Source organism: Schistocerca americana, chromosome 1 (assembly GCF_021461395.2).
Source record: "Schistocerca americana isolate TAMUIC-IGC-003095 chromosome 1, iqSchAmer2.1, whole genome shotgun sequence".
In the NCBI taxonomy this organism is placed as follows: Eukaryota; Metazoa; Arthropoda; class Insecta; order Orthoptera; family Acrididae; genus Schistocerca; species Schistocerca americana.
Window position 1 is genome coordinate 828829362 of NC_060119.1, and position 19258 is coordinate 828848619.

Sequence of the window (19258 nt, forward strand, 5' to 3'; positions counted from 1 at the left end):
CTGTTACTATGTTTCTTGCTTCTTGGATGGTAAATAGAAAGTCCAAGTTATTTGAGATGTATTCAATCTCTTTTTGGATTCTGGCTGTTGGGTATTCAGTTTTTTCAGTTATGTTGTTGGCTCTGAAGAAGTCTAAAGTATGTTTATCTTCACATTTACATTTACTTTCAGTTTATAGCCAAAGATCTCCACAGAGACATGTTCTGAAATAGTGTTTTGTTTCTCTACTAGGCAGTGCCAGACGTTATCCCAAAGTTGTAACACAACACATATGTAATATTAATACAAATAAATTCACCTGATGATGGAGCTTCAAACCTTCGAAGTGCATTGAAGGAATAATTTAAACGGTGACTGGAAACAATAGCCGGCCGCTGTGGGCGGGCGGTTCTAGGCGCTTCAGTCCGGAACCGCGCTGCTGCTACAGTCGCAGGTTCGAATCCTGCCTCGGGCATGGATGTGTGTGATGTCCTTAGGTTAGTTAGGTCTAAGTAGTTCTACGTCTAGGGGATTTATGACCTCAGATGTTAAGTCCCGTAGTGCTTATAGCCATCTGAATCGTTTTTTGTAAACAATAAACTTGTTGTTTCATTGGATATCAATAACAGCCATTGTAAAGACTAACCGAAAATGTTCTCATTTAAAGTTAAATAAAATAAATATGTGTAAACAATAGTCGAACCATTTCATAGCCCTTCAACAAAGATATGACTGTGGTATCCCACATGAATAAATTGATTAATACCTAAAAGTATTTCTGTTTGCCAAATATATAAATGTAGTCGAAGTACACTTCAGAGAAACTTTACTCGTGACGACTTCCTGATAAAATAATCATCATCATATTATAGTTCTTATACGCTTTGGACGTCGTCAGCGTAGGGACGATCTGTAGTATTGCAAACAAAATAAATTTTCAACTGCCAAGATAGCTAAGATCATTTATTCATATAGCTGACCAGTTTTAGCAATTCCCTGTTGCCAGGTGAGATCTACTTTTACATAGAGAGAAGACTGTGTAATGATGTAAACACAGATCTGAAGATGGCAACAGAGAATTGCCGGAACCAGTCATTTATATGACTAAATGATTTCAGCGATTTTCGCAACTGAAAATTTATTGTGTTCATATTATGGTTCCCTTAAGTAAATCAATAAATCTGTTAATGTAAACAAAAACCACTTCATGTCTGAAACCCTCACAAGATAAGATTCACAGACTAAATAAAGGATATCCAAAGGACATCAGTGTGTTTTGTCCCAGGTTCGTTAAGTAAATGTGAAAGTGCTATGGAGACTCTGACGTATCTTGAGTGGTAGTCGCTGCAAGAGAGGCGTTGTGCATCACCATGTGATTTACTGTTGAAATTCTGAGGGCACATTTCCCGAAAGAGCCAACCATTAAGTTGCTTCATCTCTTGTACATTTCGTAAAAAGACCGCTAACGCAAGCCTGGATAGATCCAAGCTTGCACAGAAGTTTACCAAATTCTTCTTTCTATGCACCATTCGTGATTGGGATGGGACAGGGATGAAAATATGATGGTTCTCAATGTGTGCTCTTATACACATCGGAAGGTGGCTTGCGGAATATATTTGCTTTCCTACGACTAGGTTCGCTATGGCAAGAAGATTATGTTTATGTGTGCAAATTGTGGCAGACAACCATGGTCGCTGTCTTCCTTGCAGGTGATGCTTGCTTTAACAATTTTGCGTCCACCAGGGCTTGGGGAATCTTTCACAAATATTCACAGCTGAGGCTCAAGCTGATGCGAGTAAAGATGGGGATCAAATTTAACTGGATATTTACTGCACTGTGTCATCCAGAAGAACCTAAGAATATACATGCCGAATAAATTCTGAGTTGCACAGCGCATCACACACGAATCTTATATCTAAATAAACTCTCACTGGCAAATCTCAAATAGCTATAAATAATAATAATACGTGACCTTTAGTGACTTGTGTTTTCATTAATTCCTAAGTCGCTGTCTCCCTTGCAGACCTTGTCCCCTAGTTACACCTGATAATTGCGTTTTATAAATTTATGTGTCAGATTGTCTAATCCTCATAACAATATCCTCAATGCACTAACCGTGCAACTGGGGCACCCAGCTAGATTGTTCACACCCGCGGTTTTCTCCTACTGATTTTATCTTGGTATAGAGCACAGCCTTTATAAATTCAAAGGCAGGCATCATAATCTCCACTAAGTAAATAAATACTTTATCGCTCCATCAGTTCGAACTCTGTCTAATTTTAAACGAAACAACACACAAGAAATAGGATGAAAGCCAAAAATTTGGAAGTCTCTTTTAGCTCGAGTGAAGTGAGAGGTATTATAGTGGCACTGACAATTAATTAGATACAAATGAATCAGCTTTTGTTCCATATAAGTGCAACACTTTCTACCATCGGCACTAATTCTCTCTGTAACACAAATCAACTGGCATAAACACCTACGAATCGTCCTGTTAACTGTGTGCCCAACAGTGCTTATAAATCTGTAAAATTTGCCTCAGACTGAATGGCACGTTACAACGACGTCCATGAATCTCCTAAGCAGCTGACGCTAATGCTGTCACACCACACCGAAGATAGAGTAGCGAGGAAATTTGCTTCTCTGGGATGCTGGTGCAGTACAAAACGGAGGATGCAGGCACAGCCACACCATACTCCTACAAAGCCCGGTTGCATTCCTCGCCATACCCGCTGTTGCCAGCCTCCCTCAACTACCGCTAGCTGATCATCAGTCATCTGCAATGCCCAGGTACCGCCACAGCGTAACCCACAGCGCTGCCACCATCTGCTCCGCCAGTAAACCCTCGGTGTCAACAACACCTACTACATTCATATTTTCCCTCATACTCGACTGCCGTTTTATTGTTTTATTTTTTATTTTGAACATCGCTAATTATAAAAAATGAAGATATGGTATCAGAATTCTAATTTCATTTTATAAAGGTAGAATGGAGAAAAATCAGATTTTCATGACGATTTTTGGAGCGAAGAAAGACTTCTAAACTGTAAGATGAAATACGATGTTCGAAGCCCTATGAGGACTGGAGTTCAAGTTCAGAGGCACGATTATTCTACAATATCTTTTCAAACAAAGTGGAACCAAAAAAAATTGAAAGACGAAGAAAGACGAGCTTCTGTTAGAAAAGCCGAAAGAAGTATTGCAGCTTTTCGCCACAGCAGCCTAACCTGTTTCTCGAAGAGGCAATGAAGGAAGTAACGATTCTGAACACAAATGAAAAAGCAAATACCAATGTTAAGGTTGGCAGACATTGTTCTTTTGCCTGAAAGTAGGGCATCCATAAAACAAATGTTGAATGAAATCGATATGCCAATTAGGGCAGAATTTGGGTTAAGGTTAAACGAAGATGGAGAAGATAATGATTACTGAGAAGTACGATCACTTGCTAAACACAAAAACTGGAGAAGACGCAAGATCGTAAGTGAACAATTTCTGCTGTTTAGCAAGCATGATTTCACAAAATGACCCAAGCAAGGTTTGTTCAAATGGTTCAAATGGCTCTGAGCACTGTGGGACTTAACATCTGAGGTCATAAGTCCCCTAGAACTTAGAACTACTTAAACCTAACTAACATAAGGACATCACACACATCCATGCCCGAGGCAGGATTCGAAACTGCGACCGTAGCGGTAGCGCGGTTCCAGACTGAAGCGCTTAGAACCGCTCGGCCACAACGGCCGGCCGAAGATTTGTGAGGTTGAAAATAGTTTTCTTTAACAAGAGACATTTACTGGTACCAAATATTGGTACAGAACTCAGATACAAGTTGCATGAGGTATCAAGTAACATAAAGTTTCGAGAAAGAGACCGAGCGAGGTATCGCAATGGTTAGCAAGCTGGACAAGCACCCAGCCAGACGACAGTTCAAACCTGCGTCCGATCACAATGATCTAGGTGTTCCGTGATTTCCCTAAATCGCTTAAATCAAATGCCGTGATGGGTCCTTTGAAAGGGCACGGTCGATTTCCTTCTCCATCCTTCTCTAATCCAAGCTTGTGCTCCGTGTCTAATGACCTCGTTGTCGACGGGACGTTAAACACTAACTTTCTCCTCCTCGAGAATCAGTATTACAATGAGGAATCAAGGAATATAATACAACCTCTTTGTCTGTCGCTCACTTAGCAACCAGGTTAGACTAATTACAGGGTGCACATAGACTTTTAAGCAGTCATTCTTCTCACACTCTATACAGTAGTGAAAAGAATAGAAACCTTAATATGTGGTAGATTGGGTGGTATCCTCTACTATGCACTTCATTGTGGTTTGCAGAGCGTAGGTATAGCGGCAGCTGTACACTTCGAAAAAAGTTTGTCAGTCGCATTTTAATAACTGAAGATCCGTTTACAACATGTCAGCAGCCCGTTAAGGAAAGCAGAATAACTAACAGATATTTTGTTTTGTGCTTGTATTTTGCCTTGTGCTCCGACTGAGAGAATGTCCTACAACAACGAATATTTGTCTGGATATCTATTCAGGAGAAACCAGAAGAAAAATGTTCCGGACTGTGGAACTTAACTCACAAACGACGCCTTGGCTCCAAGTAAAGTGCGGTGTCTGCGCTGCTGGAAAAGGTCGGGATTTCTCTACCGTGGCAAAACAATTATGCGGAAATTTCAAGCCAAAATCTCCTACCTGTCGAGAAAAGTCGGTGACCTAACAAGGATGTCGATAAGTTTAAACATAGCAAAAAAGTGCTGTGGAAACAACATTAAAATACCATCAAGAGGGTATGTATCCATTTGGTGAGAGAACAGTGAAGTACAGAATTTCTAGCAATGCAGAAACTGGTATGAATTTTCGTGAGACATACAGTATTACTCAAACTGATTTGTAAATATCGTTCAAACTTATATGTAAATAGCTTTCTTTACACCAGCAGCTTGAACAGCGTCAAACTGAAAACACGTAATTTGTGGTTTTTTATTTATTTTTTGAATTTAAGAATCTTTAACATTGGAAACCACTCGCATTCGGGCGGCGTAGTCGATGGGGGGTCCAACTGTTCTGGCCTTAGAGTCTCGGTATGGCTAACAGTTCAGCAGACGTTGGCGCAAAGTTTTCTACAGAATTGTCATAAAAGATCCAGTTCCAAGAAGATGAGCACAAGAGACATTGTTCTCACATTCTCAAGATGAACAGAGTAAGAGACGAAGTAACGTGAAGGTATCTTTGTCAAAGTTTGTTAAGTTTGTGGAGTAACACGCCATGGAATGAAATTAATCAACCAAGAATAGATAGAAATCATGAGGTACGTTTACGAAGGAATGATCGACTTCTGACAACTCTAAAGCCACTTGAACTCACGTCCACCTGTCTACGGATAAATATTCCCGTATTTGAGACTTATTTAAAAACCATTATAGCCGACGTGCCGCCATCGAAATTGTAGCAGTAATGCAAACATCAGCAACAGTTTAACAAACCACGTTCTACTGTGAATCTTTCTCGTTCTACCAAGGCGGGTAGTATTACTAACAAGGTCGATAAACAATAAAATCTTCCACTTAACTCTAGTATACCAATGTTTCCCTTTCGCTACGCTGGCGGTTGAGGTACGTCGATAATATTTAAGGAACAATATATTTCAAATGCACTGGAACACATTACTCCATCATATACACGAAGTACCTTCAAACATGGAAACAAAACGATGTGGTGCACTGATGAAAGCACCGAACCTACGAGAAGTGCGAGAACATCGTGATTTAGTTTTTCCGTGGTTTCGCTAAATCGCTTAATGTAGATGCCAAGAAGGCACCTTTGAAAACAATATGGCCTTGCATTTACAATTAGTGAGCTGAAGTTCTCTCGAAAGACAAAAACCTCCTTGAATTGAATGAATTTCTAGCCAGTCCTACAACAAGACACTTCTTACGGATCCATCAAAGGAAACAAATGCAAAATGCCACAGACTGTCCTAGAAGAAGAGTTGACGAAGGTCCAGTGATCGTCCTCTTACAGCTATGTAAAGGGTCACTGTGTAATTTCTTCCTTTATCATTCCCTTATGATTCAATATCGACACACACACACACACACACACACACACACACACACACACAAACATACATACATACATATATACATTTTTAATTTTTGTCAGTTTGAAGGAAGGTTTCTGAGTAATTTCAGTCGGTTATCTTGAGAATACCGTAAGTGGACATCACCTCCCAAATATTGCCAATCGGGAATCTCTTCACTCCATCTAGAACTTGATTAAATTTGGCTGAAAATAACCGAATTCTGCTAGAGTGTGCTTTTATCTCATAGACAGGAATTATAGAAGAAAAAATATCGAAGGAATAGTTTTCGTATGTTACTTTGGGACGCATGATTACATAGCGTCTTAAGAAGCTTAAAATCTTAAAGCTCTGCCATGTGTCCATATGTCGGACACTAGTGACGAATTGTTGCGTATCCCAATAATGTTGGGGAGCTGTGGCAGTTAGTCACAAAGTACTGAGCTTTCGAGTGTCCAGGATGGGTTAACGTTTAATATTTATCAATGATTCTTGAAGTTTCGATACGGGAACCTCAGTGACTATACAACTGCTCAAAACGCTGCAGTCACCCGAGAGCGGAAATGTATTAAGACTGATATCAATCTAGAGAAGAAAAAAAAGCATCAGCACAATTACAGAGAACACCGAAATATTAACAATGACCAGCACATCTCAATAGTTGGGGTACTGTGAGTAGTGACTAAGTAGTATAAAAATTGTAGCCACGACAACACATCCCTTATCATCACGTAAGACTTCGAAAATAAACCCACTACGTCACCCACATCAAGCGCTTTCATAAATGGGAACAACTCGTTTGGAGCAAGTATTAGACATTTTGGCTGACTGAAGACAGTAACCAGGTTTGGTGATCAGACGAGTCACACTGTCTAGTTCGCTTGGTGACTCTGAGTATATATGTGTTTGGTGTCAGCATCGTGAGGCTGTGAATGACTTCAAATGGTTCGAATGGCTCTACGCACTATGGGACTTATCATCTGAGGTCATCAGTCCCCTAGACTTAGAACTACTTAAACCTAACTAACCTAAGGACATCACACACATCCATGCCCGAGGCAGGATTCGAGCCTGCGACCGCAGCAGCAGCGCGGTTCTGGACTGAAGCGCGTAGCACCGCTCGGTCACAACGGCCGGCTATGAATTACTTTCACAGTACGGGTTATTAGCCGCTGTTGCATAGCGTTGGGTATATTCATGAGAGAGAAAGTAAGACCTCTTATGTCTAAAGGAAATCGAGACTTACGTCCGTTATAGCGATAAGCTTAGGTCTGGCGCCTCCGAAAAAGTTGCTCTTCTCCCCCAGCAACGACATTTTTCAAGATCACTACGCGCCCTCAATCTTACACGCTATGTGCGGGAACGGTTAAACTTAAACAATACGAATTTCCGTCATACAGAGCACCTGGTGACTCGTCAAAACCCACTCTTACTGAGCACCTCATCGTTACACAGTGTTAAGAGCATTTGCTCTCCGTACTGATGTTCGTACTACATGCAACATTTCGCCACAGTGCACCGAAGGTGGTTATATTTTTAAGGTGTCGTCGACTTCAGTGTCATTAGGGACGAAATCGATCTAAGTGGAGCAGTGGTGAGACCCCGGACTGGCATTCGGGAGGACAGCAGTTTAAATCACCGTCCGACTACTCAGATTCAGGTTTGTCATGGTTTCCCTAAATCGCTTATGGCAAATACTGGGATGATCCTTTGAACAGGACAAGGGCGATTACCCTCTCCATCCTTACCCAATCCCAGCTTTAGCTCCGTCTATAACGCTCTTATCGTAGACGGGAAGAGAAACCTTAATTTTCCTTCTTTCGCTAGAGCCGGACAACAACTTGAGCTGAATGAGGATGAGGGAAGGAAACGTCTTTGCTGTTTAAAGAACTGACGAATTCCAAGGAAAACATGCTAGCCGAATGGAGATTTGAACTCGCTCCTTCCGAATAGAACCCCCGTATGAAACTTCCTGGCAGATTAAAACTGTGTGGCGGACTGGGACTCAAACCGAAAACAATCTTGCCTTTCATGGTCAACTGTTCAACGACTTGACCTACCCAAGCATGTCTCATGGCCCATCCTCACAACTTTACTTCCCCCAGTACCTCATCTCCTATCTTCCAGACTAGTATCTTAAGCACTGTAACAACTTTCTCAGTCGCTGCTGTTAAAGGGATGGGAAAAGAACATCTATGCAGTTGTTGTTGTTGTGGTCTTCAGTCCTGAGACTGGTTTGATGCAGCTCTCCATGCTATTGTGTCCTGTGCAAGCTTCTTCATCTCCCAATACTTACTGCAACATACATCCTTCTGAATCTGCTTAGTGTATTCATTTGATCCCTTGATGCCTCAGAACATGTCCTACCAACTGGTCCCTTCTTCTTGTCAAGTTGTGCCACAAACTCCTCTTCTCCCCAATTCTATTCAATATCTCCTCATCTTCAGCATTCTTCTGTAGCACCACATTTCGAAAGCTTCTATTCTCTTCTTGTCCAAACTATTTATCGTCCATGTTTCATTTCCATACATGGCTACAGTCCATACAAATACTCTCAGAAACGACTTCCTGACACTTAAATCTATACTCGATGTTAACAAATTCCTCTTCTTCAGTACCAAGTAGTTAATCGGAATCCGGAGATTACACCGTTTAGTTAACCGGACAAAAAAGCAGGCATTATGCCATATACTGGCAAAATTTAAACGTTGACGAGACTAAAAAAAATTTGCTCGATCGTAAATTCAGTACTCCATTCAGTCTCTAGGATAGCTCAAAACTTGTCGAGTAGTGTGTATATTCAAAAGGATGGCGGGATGGATCGTCGTTTTGCGGTTTAGAGGAACTGCTTTTGGTCTACAAAATGCTCGTATCTTCTCACACTTCCCGTTCCCCTTCTGTACAAACATCATTGAATGTTTCGCGGATTGATTGCATTAGTCAAATAAAAGGCGTTAAATTTAAAACCACTATATGAAGAGCTGTTCTAAGAAGCCACAGTTACATCTTACAGTGCTACAACAGCCTGACCAAAGGATCAACTCGAAATATTATATTTCCATATGGTCTTACAACTGCGAAGTATAAAGTCAAAAATGCGTTGAAATAAATGCCGAGATACGATCGGGAAGTCACAGTAATTTCAGCATCAGATGAACTACACCACTAAAATTTCACATTTGTGCAAGCATTAATTTCAATGATATTTTGAACGAATTTAGCCAATTATGTGTAATTTTGTAATCTGTAAGGCAGAAGGGCAGAAGCAACTGAATAAGTGAAGAGGCAAATTTATTCATTTCTATGGTAATTACTCTTATTTGTCGTAAGTCTGATACTGCCTTTCCCATATATTGTGAGGTAGTGGAATTGACTGGCAGCCAACTTTCTACCAAAAATTGATTATCTCTGACTACAACCTTCAGTGTGAGTAAATGTTTTTGCGCATTGTGTAAAAGTAAGCGAACAGAAAATGTTGGGAATTTGATTTACGTGGCTCACTTGTGTTTTCAGCCTTAGGTATCTGTAAGATTTTACCGCCTTATTTTCTAAACATAAGAGAGATCGTTAACTATTATTATAGGAATGACTCTCTCCGTATAATATCACATTGAATGTTATTAAATATTCAGTTATTGAGTTGTATTCCGCTTAAAACTTTTACGTGCGCATATTTTTACGAGGGCATGCTGAAAAGTAATGCCTACAAATTTGTATATGTGGAAACTCTTAAAGCTCCTGAAATAAAGCAAACGTTATTAACACTCGACACCTTTATTTTTCATATTCTCATATTTATTTTTCAATTTGATCGCCCTAGCGACGAACTCATTTCTCCCAACGAGAGACCAGCTCGTTGATAGCGTCGCTGTAGAATGTATGACTTTGTTGAAGGAGCCACATCACAGCCGCTTGCGTTGCTTTATCACTATCAAAATGAAGTCCTCGAAGATGTTCTTTAACTTTTGGAAACACATGGAAATAGGATGGGGCCAAGTCGGGAGTGTGTCGACGATGATCGATGACAGTGAACACAAGGCGCCGAATGGTTGCAGATGTCACAGTGCTCGTGTTTGGTCTGGAAATGTCATGCTAAAGGAGAAGGCACTCCTAGTGTGGACGAACTCTTCGAATTCGAAACTCGATTACAGCACGCTGTTTCTCACACACCGACATAGTTACTTTATGCACCACCATGTTACACGCTACATATCAGGGCCCTCTACCCGCATAGAGCTGCAAATATGGAAACACGAAGAACACAGATGTGGGACATTTTTTATTTAAAAAGTTTTAAGAACTTTCACATAAAAATTTCGGAGTCATTACTTTTCAGTATGCCCTCGTAGTTTCCTCGCATAAGAAACTGGTTCATTCCTTAATGGTAAACATGTACAATTTTAGACATAGCGTTTATGGGACAGAAGCATCTGATTATCAAAAACAAATCTGGAAACAGTCCAAATCACTTTTTAACTTATTCATAATGAGAGACTTCAACTAAAGTCGTTTATTTTACGCTGTTGAGTAGTACCTATCTTGTTTAAAGTACGATCTCATGAATGCTGCTGTCACCACCATGTTACAAAGGATATTTCTCTGCGAAGATGGTTTAACTGAAATAAAAAATTACCTGGACTCATTCGACTTGTTTTTCATTTACATATAAACTCCAATTCCACAGAAAGGCTGTGCTGACAGGTTTGACTATTACCGAACTATCAGTTTAGTAAGTCATGGTTGCAAAATTCTAATACGAATTCTTTATGGAAGAATAGAGAAACTAGTAGAAGCCGACCTCGGGGAATATTAGTTTGGATTTCGCTTTGAAGTTCTGAATGTAAAATACTGGGAGTGAAAGGCTATTTGCAACTTGTACAGAAGCTAAACGGCAGTTATAAGACTCGAGAGGCACGAAAGGGAAGCACTGGTTGAGAAGGAAGAGTAACAGGGTTGTAGCCTATCCCGACGATGCTGTTGGAATTAAATTAGGAAACGAGACGCTTAAAACAGTAGGTGAGTTTTGGTATTTGGGTAGTAAAATAACTGATGATGACCGAAGGAGACAGGATATTACGTGAAGACTGGAAATGGAAAGAAAACCATTTCTGAAGAAGAGAAATTTGTTAACATCGAATATAGATATAAGTGTTAGGAAGTATTTTCTGGAAGTTTTTGTACGGAGGGTAGCCATGTATGATGGTGAAACGTGGACGTTAAACAGTTCAGAATAGAAGCGAATAGAAACTTTTGGAATGTGATGCTACAGTAGAGTGCTGAATATTAGATCAGTGGATGGCGTAATTAACGAGAACGTACTGAACATAAGTGGAAAGAAAAGAAATTTGAGGCGCAACCCGACTAGAAAAAGGGATCCGTTGATACCACGCATTTTGAGACATGAAGGCATCACCAATTAAGCATTGGAGGGAAGCGTGTGTGTGTTTGTGTGGTGGGGGGGGAGTTAAAATGGTAGAGAGCGATCGAGAGATGAGTGCAATAAGCAGACTCATAAGGATGTAGATTGCAGTATTATTCGGATATGGAGAGGCTTGCACAGGATGGAGTAGCATGGAGAGCCGCATGAAACCAGACTTCGGAGTTGAGACCACAACATCATGCCTTATCAGTTTCATTAATGAGTAAAAACTTCTACTACTTTTTGTTTTAAATTTCTGTTCTTCTCGTTGATTTACAGGTTTCTGGTTCGTTTCGACAGTTGATGTTGCTTATTTAACTAGTCGCTATACGCCGTTTCTTCACCTGTTTTTAGAATCATCAGAAACAGATAGGGATAGTAAACTATTACGAAGTTACTAGAAACATCAAACGGCATAGTCGAATAGTCAAATGGAGAAAACTAGAAAATACTCGGATTAAGTTTTAGCTATTTCCTCAAGGTAAATTAAGTCAAATACTTCCAAGGAAGTAATTAATACTGGGAATACACTGTCTGTTTGCTACAAACAGGACGGAGAGTCTGATAGCTTTATCCAACGTCCCCGCATCATCTGAAGAATATTCTGCACTAATTTAAGAATCATTAAGTCGAAACATGTAGCTTTCACTTCATTACTTTCAAATGGTTCAAATGGCTCTGAGCACTATGGGACTCAACTGCTGTGGTCATCAGTCCCCTAGAACTTAGAACTACTTAAACCTAACTAACCTAAGGACATCACATACACCCATGCCCGAGGCAGGATTCGAACCTGCGACCGTAGCAACAGCGCGGCTCCGGACTGGACTGGAGCGCCTAAAACCGCACGGCCACCGCGGCCGGCTTCATTACTTTCCTCCTTTTTAATGTCGTACCTCGACGGTGATGGTGTTTTAGTTGTTGTTGTGCTGGAAAGCGTTACCTTAGGAAAACAGCATGACTCGATATGCCCTAAAGGTTTTCGGGGAAAGGGTGACGGGGGGGGGGGGGGGGGGGGGGGACGGCCGGAGTGGCCGTGCGTTTCTAGGCGCTACAGTCTGGAACCGCGTGACCGCTACGGTCGCAGGTTCGAATCCTGCCTCGGGCATGGATGTGTGTGATGTCCTTAGGTTAGATAGGTTTAAGTAGTTCTAAGTTCTAGGGGACTGATGACCACAGCAGTTAAGTCCCATAGTGCTCAGAGCCATTTGAACCATTTTGAACGGGGGGGGGGGGGAGAAGGGAAAGGGAAGGAACTAATAATATCTGCATCAAGACTTTCGTACTCACAAGGGAACCTCCCCATCGCACCCCCCTCATATTTAGTTATAAGTTGGCACAGTGGATAGGCCTTGAAAAACTGAACACAGATCAGTCGAGAAAACAGGAAGAAGTTGTGTGGAACTATGAAATAATAGGCAAAATATACAAACTGAGTAGTCCATGGGCAACATATGCAACATCAAGTATAGTTTGAGATTAAGAACGCCGTGGTCCCGTGGTTAGCGTGAGCAGCTGCGGAACGAGAGGTCATTGGTTCTAGTCTTTCCTCGAGCGAAAATTTTATTTTCGCAAAGTTATGATCTGTACGTTCGTTCATTGACGTCTCTGTTCACTGTAATAAGTCTAGTGTCTGTGTTTTGCGACCGCACCGCAAAACCGTGCGATTAGTAGACGAAAGGACGTGCCTCTCCAAAGGGAACCGGAAACATTTGATCGCAAGGTCATAGGTCAACCGATTCCACCACAGGAAAACATGTCTAATATATTCTATACGACACGGGTGACGGCATGTGCATCACATGACAGGAATACATTGTCGACCCACCTAACTTGTACACTTGGCGAATGGGTAAAAAGATTCTTCTACCTTGCCCGATTTAGGTTTTCTTGTGGATGTGATAATCACTCCCAAAAAAAGTGATCGCATCGGACGGACGGACGGACAGATAATAAATGTCTGAAAATAAAAAATTGAACTTTACACCCGAGGGAATACTTGAACCAAGGACCTCCCATTCCGCAGCTGCTCACGCTAACCACTGGACCACGGCGCTCCTGAGATCACACTGTCCTTGATGTTGCCTATGTTGCACATGGACTACTCAGTTTGTATATTTTGCTTATTTTTTTCATAGTTCCACACAACTTCTTCCTGTTTTCTCGATTGATCTGTGTTCAGTTTTTCAAAGCCTATCCACTGTGGCAACTTATAACTAAATCTGAGGGGGGTGCGATGAGGAGGTTCCCTTGTCAGTGGCGAGTGAAAATGTGTTCCGAACGGGGACTCAAACCCGCCATTTCCTGCTTACTATGCATTTGCGTTAATCGCTGCGCCATCCGTTCACAGCGTTTATCGAAAATAAGCGGACTATCTCAGCACGCTCCCTGGCCGTCTCACTTTCCCATCTATCGCCACCTGCCCGCTGTCCCCCTTCTATGTCCTCCACGCTCGTTATTTTCAGATTTCCCGCTGGAGGTCGAACGTTAAAGTGCATCCGCACAGAAGCTTGTGGATTCATTGCCCATCGAGGAGAAATGAGCTATATGAATTCGTGGTGTCTGTTGTCTCGGACACCACGTATTCGTGCAGTTTTCGGCTTAGTCTACGGACAAGAGACGGCTGTCTTACCTTGGGGGCAGCGGTGACCAGCGCACAGCCCGCTAGGAGCAGCAGCAGCAGCAGCAGCGGGGGCCGCGGCCCTCTTCCTGTGGCAGTCATGGCGCCCTGACTGTGTCACCTCGCGCTGGGGCCGCCTTTTTAAAGCGGCCGCTGATTGCTGCCTGACGTCACACCGTCCACTGTTCCCCTCTAACTAGCTCCAGCACGGGACGCTACTTAGCTGAAGGACCCAGTCTAAGCCCTCCACAAACCACACCGCCCCGTCTTCCCTTCTGAATGTTGCTGGGATCAATGTGATCCAATGATGGTGCTGCTCTGCCTACTGGCCAATAAAATTGCAGCACCGCGAAGTCGACAAAAGTTGAATTGGTATGAAGTATGCTACGTAGGGACTTCAGAAAGTACACAGGTAATAACATTCTTTTGGGTCTGGGAGCGTATTGTCAGTGTGTAAAACTTTCGACGTTTCGGCCGCTATTGTACATGGTCTTCCTCAGGGTGTGTTTTCTTCCGATAGTTAGCGGCAGCAACGTCGGAAATTCTACACATTGGCAATGCGGTCATAGATCCGAAAGTATTTTATTGGCTGTGACTATGGCCGCGGAAGCCTACGCTCAAATTTAACTTACACATGTCCTCCTGGGCTAAGACAATTGCGCAACAATAGTGGCACATTGTCACAAGAGAATGCGTGTTCCGGGTCTCCTGCGGACATAGTTCTGATGCGGTGCAGGTAACACGCGCAGGCAAGTAGCGCTGTTACTGGGAACGTATTCCAAAATTCCAGTAAGCGGGGCAATGTGATTCTTGCGGGCAAAACGTCTACATAGCAAACAGATTCACCGTGAAATTGTGGTGGTATATGGACCAAACGCAATATCTCGTCAGACGCAGTACACTGGTACTAACATTAGAGCAACGCCGCACTGACACGGGTGGTGCTGACCGAAAAGTCCCAATCTTGCACAACGCTGTTTCCATCTTTTTGGTAAGCACGCGCAGTAAAGAGATTTTCCCACGACGAAGACGTTCACACTGCGATCCTCGAACGGCTCCGTAAGGCAACGAGCGCATTTCTATCATCGAGGAACTGAACGATTGGTGGAACCGTCCGACTATTCTTTACAGCCACTTTATGACTATGCTAAATAAATAATGTCATGTATCTGTGTCACTTTGAAATTCAACAACAGTTATTTGAAAAAAAGAAATGTTTCAAATGGCTCTGAGCAAAAAAGAATGGTTCAAATGGCTCTGAGCACTATGGGACTTAACATCTGTGGTCATCAGTCCCCTAGAACTTAGAACTACTTAAACCTAACTAACCTAAGGACATCACACACATCCATGCCCGAGGCAGGATTCGAACCTGCGACCGTAGCAGTCGCACGTTTCCGGACTGCGCGCCTAGAACCGCGAGACCACCGCGGCCGGCTTTTGAATAGTAGTAATAAATATTAGTCTAACTGTAAGCAATCAGTATCACTATACACAATATGGTTAACTCTAATCCATATAAAAAAGCAGATACTACCTTCATTAACTTTATTTTTAAAACTTTTTTATTTTACAAAACTTCTCTGAAAACAATGTTAGCAGTTATAATGTGATCATCGTTCACTTTTGGGCTGTATCTGTCTTTATTACAAACATAAAATATCACTCAAAAAGCGAACTGTTTATGCTAAAAAACACAATTTCCGGTAAATACAATCTTGGCCTTTCAAGGTTTGAACTTGCGCTTTATTAATGGCCATAGCGAAGGCTACTTTTATTGGACATCGTTTTCTTACCATTTTCGCACATCACAGAATACTAGCTTGAAGAAAACGAATAAATTCAGCCGCTGTTGTGCATAATAGTACAATCAGATTGTCAATAGACGGCGCCTTCCAAATTCTTTACATCGACATGTATGACCGAAAACGCGTGAAGACCACTCTTGGGTAGAGAATCTACGCAGCTGCAACAGCTGTCGTGAGTGTTATTTAAACAGATTGTCATTATTTCAACAAGAATGTAGAATGTCTTCAGAATGTATATGAATCCGACAGCGGCAGGATCATTGCCTATCGAGATTGAGGTTCGTCATTCTGCGATACAGCACCTCGCGTTGGTCACTATCCCACGACTGTCGTGCGAATATGGAATCCATCGGTTCAGCATCTCAACGGATTCACGCGACTATTGCCCGAGGGGACACATATACAGGGTGATTATTTCCACCGTGTACAAACTCTGGCTTGATCTATGAGATGATACGGAACAAAAAAGGGTGTAATGAACTTACGTGCGGAAATGCATGGTTTCCACGTAAGAGCAGGAGGAGGAAATTAGTGTTTAACGTCCCGTCGACAACGGGGTCATTAGAGACGGAGCGCAAGCTAGGGTGAGGGAAGGATGGCGAAGGAAATCGGCTGTGCCCTTTCAAAGGAACCATCCCGGCATTTGCTTGAAGCGATTTAGGGAAATCACGGAAAACCTAAATCAGGATGGCCGGAGACGGGATTGAACCGTCGTCCTCCCGAATGCGAGTCCAGTGTGCTAACCACTGCGCCACCTCGCTCGGTTCCACGTAAGAGATCGGTTATTCGATCATACATTGTTACAGAGACTGTTGTCTAGTAAGCGATGTACCATGCGGCCATAGTTACGGTATGTGTTGAAAATGGTTTTCCATGTGCCTCAACGCATGCGTAGCATGTTCTGTCTCACACGTTCACATCGGCCAGGCTGCCACCGAACGGTATCAAAGGCAGCATAAATACGCTGCTCCGGTGACTCCACATCTGGAATGGGCTCTGCATACACGATAATAATTTTGAGATAGATCCATAATCAGAAACCGCACTGTTTGAGATCTGGTGAACGAGCAACTGGATCCTATCTATAAACCAGGGAAGAAAAAAAATTGGAAATTTGTGGTAAGGTCTTATGGGACCAAACTGCTGAGGTCAACGGTCCCTAAGCTTACACACTACTTAATCTAACTTAAACTAACTTACGCTGAGGACAACACGCACACCCACGCCCGAGGGAGGACTCGAACCTCAGACGGGGTAGCCGCGCGAGCCGTGACAAGGCGCCTCAGAGCGCTCGGCTACCCCGTGCGGCGGCCAGGGAAGACACGACTAAGATGCGTCCGGACGTTAACGGCAAAGTGGACTGGAGCACCCTCATGTAGCAGCCACATAACCCTTCGAATCATCAATGGCACTTCTTGTAGCAGGGGAGCAAAGTCACCCGCATAAACGCCGATAGTTCCGTCCTGTTAGGAGACGTGGAAGGAAAACTAGTCTCAAAATACGGTCGCCAGTTATCCCAACCCACACATTCCCACTGCACCGATGCTGATGATTCGCTCTCAGCGTACGATGAGGGTTCTGCATACTATCGCACATAGACTCTTACGAAAACTGAATATACCAGTCCGCGTAAAGCTGGTCTCATCTGTCAACAGGATGTATAACACAAATCCCGGAATCGTTGTTGCCTGGTGAAAAACCCAGTGACAAAACTGCTCCCGGTGTGGAGAGTCTGTCGCTAAAAAGCCCTAAACGCGCTCTAAGTGATAAGGATAGTAACAACTGTCATGGTGAAGGTTCCAACGGTCGTCTGGCTTACCCTGTACAGGCGGGCTAACTGCCCGGTACTGACACAGCGGTCGCCTTCCACAGTATTATCGTGTTTTCTTCCGAGTCTGATGTCCGAAGACGATTTCCTGTTTCCTGAAACGATCCTGTCTCAGACAAATGGTGAAACACTGTTGCAAGTATTGAATGCTGTGGTTTTTAACTGCGGGGATAGCTCTCCTCAGACAACCTTGTTGCCCGCTACCCTTTGCCATTTGTCTTTCCGTAAGTAAACACCATGTCGGCAAGCTCTCGATTCGAATAGGTAATCATTGTATGCAACGCTCACTACAAGGTGAGTCAGCACGAGAAGCGAATCGCACACAACTTTACCAATTACTATGGCAGGTGAGGGCGCTAGTGCCTGACGTATGAGAAAAGCACCACCCTCGAGGAGGAAACCACGCATACTGTAACTGTGGCTGCTTAGTACAGCGCGTATTATACCACAGTCTCTGCAACAAAGTATGGTTGAATAAATGGTCTCTAGCATGGAAGACAGGCATGTATTGACATAAGTTTATTAGACCTTTTTTGTTCCGTATCCTCTCATCGATCAATCCCTAGAGTTTGTACACGGTGTGATCGGCTGTACAGCGACGTCAACTCCCTTGAGTCAGGAAATGGGACTGTTTGCGGCAAGACAAGTATCCACACGAACAACGCGACGATGTCTGGAGCACCGCAGACTGCCAACACGGCGATCATTGTTGCGGCTTCCATTGAGGCGGCTGCAGAGGGGGCTATATTGGTGTACCCATCGACAGAACTTGACACATGATTGGCACTTCGTTTTTTCAGACGAATCCCAGTTCCACGTGCAGCATGGCGATGGACCTATCCACCTGAGTAGTTCCGAGCAGAACGTATTTTGCCAAATATCATTCGTCATTTTCACATGGGCACAGTACATGGTGTGGTGATTTGAGGTACTATTGGGTACATAACGCTACCACCTCTGGTTCGCATAGTAGTTAATGTGATCATCAGTTGTTACATTTATGAAGTATTAAGGCCGGTGGATGTACTCTATCTTCGAGGTCTTCTTGACGTTATTATTCAAAAAGATATGGCTAGACAGTATGTTGCCCGAGCTGTTCTGACCTACCTCGATGCAGAGGATGATCGACTGTTACCCTGATCAGCACGTTCTCCAGATCTCTCAACCATTAAAAACACTCAAAACTCGCTACAGATCAAAATTTTGTGCCGGATCGTGGCTCGAAGTCAAAAATTTTGCCTTTCGCGGGCAAATACTCTACCTACTGTGCTAACAACGCACGACTCAGGACCCGTCATCGCAGGTTTACTTGCGCCAGTACCTAATCTCCTACCTTGCAAACTTCACATGAGTTTTCCGGCGAAACTCGCGAGATTAGCACTCTTGGAAGAAAGGATATCGCGGAGACATGGCTTAGCTACATCCCGGAGGATTGTCGTGGGGTGTGAATCGCGCTCGAGTAGTTCAGCTGCTACAGTACTTACCCCCAAATGACAAAGATCCCTGGTTCGAGTCTCAGTCTGGC

At 43.0% G+C, this 19258-nt stretch overlaps 1 protein-coding gene across 1 annotated transcript in view; it reads right to left on the bottom strand.

The window, feature by feature from the left end:
* Window positions 1-14199, bottom strand: part of LOC124546401 (aminopeptidase N-like) — a 263906-nt gene extending 249707 nt beyond the window's left edge. Inside the window, exon 1 of the mRNA XM_047125035.1 lies at window positions 14110-14199. Within this exon, the coding sequence (XP_046980991.1) occupies window positions 14110-14199 (90 nt within the window). The remainder of the gene's footprint in view (window positions 1-14109) is intronic.
* Between the last annotated feature and the right edge of the window lie 5059 nt (window positions 14200-19258).